At 43.1% G+C, this 12,086-nt stretch overlaps 1 protein-coding gene across 1 annotated transcript in view; it reads left to right on the top strand.

Moving 5' to 3' along the window:
* Nucleotides 1-11,099, top strand: part of LOC133451726 (ribonuclease inhibitor-like) — a gene marked incomplete at its 3' end in the record, with an annotated part of 42,992 nt that extends 31,893 nt beyond the window's left edge. The window contains exon 7 of the mRNA XM_061730868.1: nt 10,931-11,099. Within this exon, the coding sequence (XP_061586852.1) occupies nt 10,931-11,099 (169 nt within the window). The remainder of the gene's footprint in view (nt 1-10,930) is intronic.
* Nucleotides 11,100-12,086: the final 987 nt, after the last annotated feature.

Raw genomic sequence — 12,086 nt, 5'->3', positions numbered from 1 at the left:
AATAGCAGAGCAACAGTCTTTCTTCTCCTCATTGTGAGACACCAACAAACAACAAACTTAACAACTTAAACAAACTTAAACAGTCTCACTCCAGCAAACAAACAGGCGCCGGTCCCTCGTGTAGTGAGAATCTCTCTGGATTTCCAGAGAGATTTAGAGCTCATTTACTAAATAACTTCTTACTGTGAATGACATCAGTCAACGTTGGCTTCCTTTGAATTACATTAAATTTCATCTTAACAAATACAAGTTTACCAAATATGAAACTCTAAACAGGGAAAAACATATTTTTCTGTGTTTTTAATATTATTACTCAAAATGTATTTTAAGATCATTTCATCCAGGTGACATCAAGGCATAAGGTGTGTTGTGCAACTGGAGCTTTAGCTGATCAGTTATCGAAGGTTATTAATAATCTTATTAATAATTATTAATGATTAATAAAGTCGACTATTTATCAAATTGAATGACCAAAATGATAAATAAAATCCTCGGGGCACCACCCTGTTCCTTAAGCAGGGAAATGATAACTTTTACAGCAGAATATCAGTCTCAGAGTAATTACTATGCCCAGTTATTAATTGAAGGAGTGAGATCTGAACACAGAGCTCTGTCAAACAAATTGATTGTGACCAAAATTTGTATGAAACAACACACAAACAACTCATTAAAAATCAATCAGAATGTATTTACATACGGGTATCAAAGCAGATGTAAATAAATACCCAAATAAATCCTGATGGCACACTACATTATTATAAAACCATTAATTAACTAGAAAAACATCAATAGAAATGAAACTTAAACGTTAAAGGAGCATGAGGCTCCTTTTAAGAAATGAGACTCTCTAGCGCCACCATTCACCACGACGGCCGTTGGGGGTACCGCAGCCAACAGTGAAGCCGGCACGGGAGAACGGGGAGAACGCGCATGCAGCGTCATGTGACGTCACATCCGCAGGACAGCGCGGGAAATTCTGGTCACAATTGCAGCACATTTTGCAGCAACAGTCTGTTCAAGGCAACGGAGAGATACACTAGAGGAATCATTCTTTTGGGTTTGGAACGCTTCATCTGACATTATTACTAGAAAACTTAAAACATATACAAATTTTTTTCATAAATTCTGCCTCAATCCGGCCTCAAGCTCCTTTAAATGCATGGAAGGTAAAAGGAATCAAAGCAATAATAAACACAATAACGAACACAATAATGATAATGTACAATAATACGCATGCGGTAATCTCATTAAACATAAATTCAGCTTTACACCGTTCTAACTGACTGATCGCCCAAACACAACCTCACGTCTCCTCTGGATTCTGGATCTGGGCTGCGGGTTCTGTCGGGGGTTCCAGTCCGATGCGGCCTTGTTTCTCTCGGCTTTCAGTCCCAGCAGTCTCTCGTCTCTCTCTTCTCCTTCGACTCTGAAATAAAAAGAGAGGGGTGCAGCGTGCAGCAGCCGGGCGATCCCGCCCTGGTCAACGGAGCCTATCATGGCATCTCGGTGCGCGTGGGGTCCGGTCCACTCGTCGGACGTGCGGGCTCCCGTCCGGGCTGATGAGCGCGTGGGCCTCACGGACACAGGTGGCTGGGTGCTTCTCGGGCTGAGCTGGCAGGCTGACCAGAGGATGAGGCCCTCCTCGGGAGAGAAACTTAGAGTGGAGAGAGAAATTATAGGGAGAGAAAGTCGGGAGCGCAGTGCGCTCCGTGGTAACGGGTCTTACGCTCCGCCGGACACTCCAGGCTCGAAACGCCCCCCCCCCCCCCATCTTGTCGCAGCGCTCAAGAATAAATGGGTAGATGCGGCCGCGGCTGCCTTGGTCGGCAGGCACGTCTTGTCCGGTCCGCTGGCTGAGGGAGAGAGAGTGAGCGCTGGGCAGGAGCGGGAGTTTGAGTTCCGCGGGCTGCGTGACGTCACCAGCCCCTGGCCAGTGATTGGGTGCTCCCCGCTTTTGGGCTTGGGGGCGGTTTTACTGTAAGAGACAGTCCCCCCCCTTCAGGACTCGCAGGACCCTCCACTGGTTTCCTGGGGGCTCCACTGCGTCTGACCCCCCCCTGGTGTCGTAACCCCAGGGAGTCTGTTCTCTGGTCCCTTTGCGTTGTCTTTTACTTTGTTCCCCCCTTAGGTCTGGCAGGAACCCTGCTGATTCTGTGGGGGCTATACTGTGTCTGACCCCCTTCCCAGGTGCCGGAAACCCCAGGGAGTCTGTTCTCTGGTCTGGAGCCATGCAGAGGGGGTCATAAACTTTGGCTTGGCTTCGGCCCTTTACTTGGTCCAAGAGCTGGAAATGTTCACCCAATCACATATGTTATGAATTCATAATCATATGGACGGTGGTCCAACAGGTGCAACAAATAATGTCTTTTTTATGGTTTTCAGTGTGTAAAACTAAATATAATTAAAGCTGCAATCAGCGATAAACGGGCCCTCGCACCCTTGTGCACGTTCAGGCTGCAGTGGAAGCTTGTATGACTTCATGTAGATTCTTCAGAACTGGACATTTAGCGGATGACACCAGCTACAACTCTCTATCAAAGTAAATTATGGCAGAAAATAGGATCTATCAAATATCGACCAATCAGAAGAAGGGGCGGGGCTAATTCAGGCCAATGAAGGTGAAGGAGTCAAAACCGAGTTTGATGACCCCACCCACGACTCTGTATGTCATACCATTCAAAAGTTATGGCAGAAAATAGGGACTATCAAATATTCACCGATCAGCAGAAGGGGAGGTGCTATTTCAGGCCAATGAACGTCAAGTACTCAATACCAAATCCGATGACACCACTCACATGTCTTTATCACAACCCGTTCAAAAGTTATGGCGGAGAATAGGGACTATTAAATATTGACCAATAAGAAAAAGAGGCGGGGCTAATTTGAACCAATTATGTGCAAGGACTCAACCAAGTCCCATGATACCACCCACGACTATTTATATTAAACCATTCAACAGTTATGGCAGAAAGTAGGAACTATCAAATATGGTTGCGACATGATACAGGTGTGTACCGATTTTGGTGCATGTACGTCAAACCGTATTGTGGGGCTTGAGGCAATAAGTTTTCTAGGGGGCGCTGTTGAGCCGTTAGGTCACGCCCATTAATGCATCATGAAATATAAAATTTATCGCCAGGCCTGGCTTGCGTGCAAAATGTGGTGACTTTTGGGGAACTATCAAATATGGACCAATCAGATGAAGGGGGGCACGCTTTTTGACGTCTAGCGTCGCCACTGTAACACTTTTGAAAGAGAAAAGTAATGCGTGGTGTCGCAGGATGGAGACGCACATTTTGATGTATAACACACCTGGGTGCACGTTACGGTTCGGGCTGAATTAACTGCCGAAGGAATGGCATAAATTTTGCCAAAATGTCACGATTAATTCAAAATGGCCGACTTCCTGTTCGTTTCGGCCATGGCTCCAAGAGACTTTTCTTTAAGTTGTCCCATGATACAGGTGTGTACCGATATTCGTGCATGTACGTCAAACCGTATCGTGGGGCTTGAGGCACAAAGTTTTCAAGGGGTGCTGTTGAGCCATTTTGCCACGCCCATTAACTTAAACCATTAAATATACAATTTTTCGCCAGGCCTGGCTTGCATGCAAAATTTGGTGACTTTTTGGGCACGTTTAGGGGGGCAAAAAGGCCTTCCTTTTGTCAGAAGAATACTACTAATAAAAATAAAAATTCCTGCAAATACAATAGGGCCTTCGCATTGAAGGTGCTCGGGCCCTAATAATAAAAATTAAAGCTGCAAGCAGCGATGAACGGGCCCTCGCACTCACGGCCACCGCCCCCCATAAGCATATCATAAATTACACCACCCACGACTCTATGTTAAACCATTCAAAAGTTATAGCAGAAAAAAGGGACAACCAATCAGAAGAAGGGGCGGGGCTAATTAAGGCTAAAGAAGCTCAAGGACTCATTACAGAGTCCCATGACACCACCCACGACTCTCTATGTCAAACCATTCAAAAGTTATAGTAGAAAATCGGGACAACCAATCAGAAGAAGGGGCGGGGCTAATTCAGGCCAATGAAGCTCAAGGACTAAATAGTGATTCAGGGGACACCACCCACAACTCTCTATGTCAAAACATTCAAAATTTATAGCAGGAAATATCGACAACCAATCAGAAGAAGGGGTGGAGCTAATTTTCACCAATTATGGTAAAGGACTCAATATCGAGTCCCATGACACCACCCACAACTCTCTATGTCAAACCATTCAAAGGTTATGGCAGAGAATAGTATTCTAGGGGGAGCTGTTGAGCCGTTAAGCCACGCCCATTAATGCAAACCATGAAATATCAAATGTATCGCCAGGCCTGGCTTGCATGCAAAATTTGGTGACTATCAAATATGGACCAATCAGGTGAAGGGGGGGCACGCCTTTTGGCATCTAGCGTCGCCACGGTAACACTTTTGAAATAGAAAAGTAATGTGCGCAGTTGCAGGATGGAGACGCACATTTTGATGTATAACACACCTGGGTGCACATTACGGTTCGGGCTGAATTAACTGCCGAAGGAATGGCATAAATTTTGCCAAAATATCACGATTAATTCAAAATGGCCGACTTCCTGTTCGGTTTCGGCCATGGCTCCAAGAGACTTTTCTTTAAGTTGTCCCATGATACAGGTGTGTACCGATTTTCGTGCATGTACGTCAAACCGTATCGTGGGGCTTGAGGCACAAAGTTTTCCGGGGGGCGCTGTTGAGCCATTTTGCCACACCCATTAACTTAAACCATTAAATATACAATTTTTCGCCAGGCCTGGCTTGCATGCAAAATTTGGTGACTTTTTGGGCACGTTTAGGGGGGCAAAAAGGCCTTCCTTTTGTCAGAAGAATACTACTAATAAAAATAAAAATTCCTGCAAATACAATAGGGCCTTCGCACTGAAGGTGCTCGGGCCCTAATAATAATAAAAATTCCTGCAAATACAATAGGGCCTTCGCATTGAAGGTGCTCGGGCCCTAATAATAAAAATTAAAGCTGCAAGCAGCGATGAACGGGCCCTCGCACTCACGGCCACCGCCCCCCATAAGCATATCATAAATTACACCACCCACGACTCTATGTTAAACCATTCAAAAGTTATAGCAGAAAAAAGGGACAACCAATCAGAAGAAGGGGCGGGGCTAATTAAGGCTAAAGAAGCTCAAGGACTCATTACAGAGTCCCATGACACCACCCACGACTCTCTATGTCAAACCATTCAAAAGTTATAGTAGAAAATCGGGACAACCAATCAGAAGAAGGGGCGGGGCTAATTCAGGCCAATGAAGCTCAAGGACTAAATAGTGATTCAGGGGACACCACCCACAACTCTCTATGTCAAAACATTCAAAATTTATAGCAGGAAATATCGACAACCAATCAGAAGAAGGGGTGGAGCTAATTTTCACCAATTATGGTAAAGGACTCAATATCGAGTCCCATGACACCACCCACAACTCTCTATGTCAAACCATTCAAAGGTTATGGCAGAGAATAGTATTCTAGGGGGAGCTGTTGAGCCGTTAAGCCACGCCCATTAATGCAAACCATGAAATATCAAATGTATCGCCAGGCCTGGCTTGCATGCAAAATTTGGTGACTATCAAATATGGACCAATCAGGTGAAGGGGGGGCACGCCTTTTGGCATCTAGCGTCGCCACGGTAACACTTTTGAAATAGAAAAGTAATGTGCGCAGTCGCAGGAGGGAGACGCACATTTTGATGTATAACACACCTGGGTGCACATTACGGTTCGGGCTGAATTAACTGCCGAAGGAATGGCATAAATTTTGCCAAAATATCACGATTAATTCAAAATGGCCGACTTCCTGTTCGGTTTCGGCCATGGCTCCAAGAGACTTTTCTTGAAGTTGTCCCATGATACAGGTGTGTACCGATTTTCGTGCATGTACGTCAAACCGTATCGTGGGGCTTGAGGCACAAAGTTTTCCGGGGGGCGCTGTTGAGCCATTTTGCCACGCCCATTAACTTAAACCATTAAATATACAATTTTTCGCCAGGCCTGGCTTGCATGCAAAATTTGGTGACTTTTTGGGCACGTTTAGGGGGGCAAAAAGGCCTTCCTTTTGTCAGAAGAATACTACTAATAAAAATAAAAATTCCTGCAAATACAATAGGGCCTTCGCACTGAAGGTGCTCGGGCCCTAATAATAATAAAAATTCCTGCAAATACAATAGGGCCTTCGCATTGAAGGTGCTCGGGCCCTAATAATAAAAATTAAAGCTGCAAGCAGCGATGAACGGGCCCTCGCACTCACGGCCACCGCCCCCCATAAGCATATCATAAATTACACCACCCACGACTCTATGTTAAACCATTCAAAAGTTATAGCAGAAAAAAGGGACAACCAATCAGAAGAAGGGGCGGGGCTAATTAAGGCTAAAGAAGCTCAGGGACTCATTTCAGAGTCCCATGACACCACCCACGACTCTTTATGTCAAACCATTCAAAGTTTATAGCAGGAAATATCGACAACCAATCAGAAGAAGGGGTGGAGCTAATTTTCACCAATTATGGTAAAGGACTCAATATCGAGTCCCATGACACCACCCACAACTATATGTCAAACCATTCAAAGGTTATGGCAGAGAATAGTATTCTAGGGGGAGCTGTTGAGCCGTTAAGCCACGCCCATTAATGCAAACCATGAAATATCAAATGTATCGCCAGGCCTGGCTTGCATGCAAAATTTGGTGACTATCAAATATGGACCAATCAGGTGAAGGGGGGGCACGCCTTTTGGCATCTAGCGTCGCCACGGTAACACTTTTGAAAGAGAAAAGTAATGTGCGTAGTCGCAGGATGGAGACGCACATTTTGATGTATTACACACCTGGGTGCAAGTTACGGTTCGGGCCGAATTAACTGCCAAAGGAATGGCATAAATTTCGCCAAAATGACATGATTAATTCAAAATGGCCGACATCCTGTTCGGTTTCGGCCATGGCTCCAAGAGACTTTTCTTTAAGTTGTGCCATGATACAGGTGTGTAGCGATTTTCGTGCATGTACGTCAAACCGTATTGTGGGGCTTGAGGCACAAAGTTTTCCGGGGGATGCTGTTGAGCCATTTTGCCACGCCCATTAATGCAAACCATGAAATATCAAATTTATCACCAGGCCTGGCTTGCATGCAAAATTTGGTGCCTTTTGGGGAACTATCAAATATGGACCAATCAGATGAAGGGGGGGTGCGCTTGTTGGCGTCTAGCGTCGCCATGGTAACACTTTTGAAAGAGAAAAGTAATGCGCGTAGTCGCAGGATGGAGACGCACATTTTGATGTATAACACACTTGGGGACCCGTTACGGTTCGAGCTGAATTAACTGCCGAAGGAATGGCATAAATTTCGCCAAAATGACACGATTATTTCAAAATGGCCGACATCCTGTTCGGTTTCGGGCATGACCCCAAGAGACTTTTGTTTAAGTTGCGCCATAATACAGGTGTGTACCGATTTTCGTGCATGTACGTCTAACCGTATTGTGGGGCTTGAGGCACAAAGTTTTCAAGGGGGCGCTGTTGAGCCATTTTGCCACGCCCATTAATGCATACCATTAAATATTACATTTTTCGCCAGGCCTGGCATGGGTGCAAAATTTGGTGACTTTTTGAGCACGTTTAGGGGGGCAAAAAGGCCTTCCTTTTGTCAGAAGAATACTACTAATAATAAAAATGAAAGCTGCAAGCAGCGATGAACGGGCCCTCGCACTCACAGCCACCGCCCCCCATAAGCATATCCGAAACGACACCACCCACGACTTTCTATGTCAAACCATTCAAAAGTTATAGCAGAAAAAAGGGACAACCAATCAGAAGAAGGGGCGGGGCTAATTTTCACCAATTATGGTCAACAACTCAATACCGAGTGCCATGACACCACCCACGACTCTTTATGTCAAACCATTCAAAAGTTTTGGCAGAGAAAAGTATTATAGGGGGCGCTGTTGAGCCGTTAGGCCACGCCCATTAATGCAAACCATGAAATATCAAATTTATCGCCAAGCCTGGCTTGCATGCAAAATTTGGTGACTATCAAATATGGACCAATCAGATGAAGGGTGGGCACGCTTTTTGGCATCTAACGTCGCCACGGTAACGCTTTTAAAAGAGAAAAGTAATGCGTGGTGTCGGAGGATGGAGACGCACATTTTGATGTATAACACACTTGGGGGCACGTTACGGTTCGGGCTGAATTAACTGCCGAAGGAATGGCATAAATTTTGCCAAAATGACACGATTAATTCAAAATGGCCGACATCCTGTTCGGTTTCGGGCATGACGCCAAGAGACTTTTCTTTAAGTTGCCCCATGATACAGGTGTGTACCGATTTTCGTGCATGTACGTCAAACCGTATTGTGGGGCTTGAGGCACAAAGTTTTCAAGGGGGCGCTGTTGAGCATTTTACCACGCCCATGAATGCAAACCATTAAATATAAAATTTTTCGCCAGGCCTGACTTGGGTGCAAAATTTGGTGACTTTTTGGGCACGTTTAGGGGGGCAAAAAGGCCCTCCTTTTGTCAGAAGAAAAATTAAAATAGAAATTCCTGCAAATACAATAGGGCCTTCGCACTGCAAGTGCTCGCGCCCTAATACTATCGCCCAATCTCTATTCTCCCTGCATTGTCAAAGTTTTTGGAAAAGGTCGTGACAGAACAACTGGTTGACTACTTAGAATCAAATCAACTTTTACATCCAGAGCAGTTTGGCTTTAGACTTAAACACTCAACAGAAACAGCAACTTGCTTTTTTGTTGAAAATCTGAAGTGTTCTATAGACAGGGGCTATGTCGTGGGGGCAGTGTTTCTTGACCTGAAGAAGGCGTTTGACACTGTCAGCCACGACATCCTTCTATATAAGTTGTCTAAATTTAATTTCTCCAAACAAGCTTCTAACTGGTTTGCTTCATATTTACAATCAAGAGAGCAATGTGTGAAAATCAACTTGGAAAAATCTGCCCTTCAACCAAATAACATGGGCATTCCACAGGGTTCAATCCTCGGGCCGTTGCTCTTCAGTCTTTACATTAATGACTAGCCTGAAAGCTGTGTGGGGGCTGGTTGTCAGCTTTACGCGGACGACACAGTCATATATGCATCCGCTAAGACACCAACTGAGGCATTTGAGATACTATCCTCATATATGAACAGGGTCTGTCACTCGCTTCACCAAAACAGGCTTACTCTGAATATGAAAAAGACAGTTTCTATGTGTTTTTCTATTAAAAAAACATCACAATCAGAAAATCTCAGAGTAACAATGCAGGGAAAAGAAATTGAGAAGGTAAATGAATTTAAATTATTGGGTGTGGTACTGGATTCAAAACTTACATTTAGTAAACATGTAAAAAAATATCAAAAACAATAATAAGTAATCTAAACTGTTTTAAATTGATCAGACATCAGATCTCATATAAAGCAGCACAGCTTTATATGCATGGAATGATTTTCTCCCATATGTCATATTGTGTTACAGTGTGGAGCCAAACTTGTGTAACTGTGATTAAGCCTATCTCATCTCTATATAATCAAGCCTTAAAAATAATGGATAAAAAACCGATGAGATGGCATCACTGTCACATATTGAAACAGTACAACATGCTTAGTTTTGATAATTTCTTAAAGTTTTCTACACTCAAACTGGTTTTTAAGTGTCTACAGAACCTAGCACCAGATGTTTTATGTAAGTTAGTTAGCAGGCAGAATAGTGGTAGGATCACCAGGCGAACAACAACTGGTAACTGTAAGGTTGAACGCCGTAAGACCTCCTTTGGGCAGTCAGCGTTCTCTATAAAGGGCTCTCAAATGTGGAACACACTGCCAACTGAGATAAAAGCAACTCAAGATTTTAAGGTTTTTATTAAAAATGTCAAAGACTGGTTGAAGCAAAATCAGAAATGTACGGATTTTTAATCACCTGTAACCGCTAATAGGGTGCTGTCTTGCAAGCTTAGAATTGTAAATAGGATATAGCTTTGCATGTTGAAAATTGAATGTATTTTTGTATTCTTTTTCTCCTTTCTTTCATTTTCTTTTACTAAACGCCTAACTAGGGACAGGAGATGGAAACTAGCAATAGCTATAATCTCTGTATGCAGAACATCAGTCACATTGGCTTGTTTGTAATGAGTGAATGTGATCACATGTAAACCTGCATTGTCCCTATTAAATTAAATTAAATAAATTAAATTAAATTAAATAATAAACATCGCAGATACAGTAGGGTCCTCGCACTTTCAGTGCTCGGGCCCTAAATACATGTGTGTTGAAGTTAGTCAACTGAAATAAAGCTGCTGTCTAGACGATGATTTTCCTTCATCAGCAACAAAACATCCAACAAGAACATCAGAAACTTTGTGTTGAAACTATGTCGTCACTCAATCAACTTTTTCAGAGAAAATGTTTGAAAAAACTCCTAAACAGACAAATATGTACTGGTTGATGAATAAATGTCTCCTTAAAAACATGGTAATGATGATATTGTTCATGTATTCATCGATTATGGAAGAAAACATTTTTACAAAGTGAAATTTTCACGTAAACATTCAGCTCCAATAAACTTTTACGTTCATTTATATTTACAGAGAAAGACTGAAATTTGAATTCAAATTCTATCAAAACTGTTTCTGTCATTAAAAACTACACTAAACCCCGGAGCATCAATTAATTTCCATATTTTCACGAGTATTTGGTTCAGCACAAGCTCAGACTTTTCTGATCATCAAGTCAATAATGCTGAAGACAAATATACGCAGACTATTGATCACATGTGTGACATCAATATGAACATCAGCCTTCATAAATTCCATCAGCTTTCTGATTCTCATCTGTATGGAGCATTTATAATGATGAAGATGATTCTGAATTGTAATTTATCTTTTATTCTTTATTCAGATTGAAGACCTGCAGGTTGTCATGGATCAGCTGTTCTTCTCTGGCCTCAGCTCTGAAGTCCAACCCCTCCCATCTGAAACATCTGGACCTGAGTCTGAACAAGATCCTGCAGGATTCAGGAGTGGAACATCTGTGTGGATTTCTGGAGAGTCCAGACTGCAGACTGGAGACTCTGAGGTCAGACATGTTTTAGTTGTGTGTTCAGATGAATCTGATGTGAAAGTTGTGTTGACACTAACCTGCAGACATCAGGCTGATCTTCTACTGATCCACACTGACCATCTGACTGCTCTGAGTTCTTCTTCTCTGCTTTAGTTTCATCTTAAACTTCCTCTTCTGATTCATTACATAAAACTAAACATGTGAATGTGTCAGACAGGAACAAATGAAGAACCAGAGATGTGTCTGAACCTGGAATAAAACATCTTCACAAACATGAATTAACTTTATAGCTAATACGTTGAAAAATGTCATCCAGATTTTAATAAACTTAGAGAGTCTGACAGACAATAGTGGACAGACTGAATGTGTAGTCGTCCAATATATGAGTTATAGAGCTCATTTAATAAATAACTTATTTCTGTGAATGAAATCAGTCAAACCAACGTTGGCTTCCTTTGACTAACATTAAATTTCATTTGAACAAATACAAGTTTACCAAATATGAAACTCTAAACATTGAAAAACATATTTTTCTGTGTTTTTAATATTATTCCCCAATATTTCTGTTAAGATCATTTCATCCTGGTGAAATCAAGACATAAGTTGCAACAAATAATGTCTTTTTATGGTTTTCAGTGTGTAAAACTGTAGCAGGGCGAGTGCTACGGGGGCCCGACCGACAGGATAGAGGAGGACACAGAGTTTAGTGCAGAACCCTTTTATTTACCACACACACCGCCACACGTGCACAAGCACAGCACCAGACAGCTCAGCAGCTCCAGCTTCAGTCTCCCGCGAACCCTTGCTGCTGTCCAGCCCCGCCTTATCCACGCTGGCAGGGTGGAGAGGTTGACGGGCCACACCTGTGGTAATTAGCATGCCTCCTCCATAGCTATGCCATAGCAATGGAGGAGGACTGCCTCTGGCTTCGCCAGAGGCACTAATGTTATCCTGTACATTTATTTTTTTTTTCCTATCAGTGCCACGTGGCACT

This window comes from Cololabis saira, chromosome 10 (assembly GCF_033807715.1).
Source record: "Cololabis saira isolate AMF1-May2022 chromosome 10, fColSai1.1, whole genome shotgun sequence".
Classification (NCBI taxonomy): domain Eukaryota; kingdom Metazoa; phylum Chordata; class Actinopteri; order Beloniformes; family Belonidae; genus Cololabis; species Cololabis saira.
The sequence above is the reverse complement of the archived record's forward strand: the minus strand, read 5'-3'. Positions and strand labels throughout refer to the sequence as shown.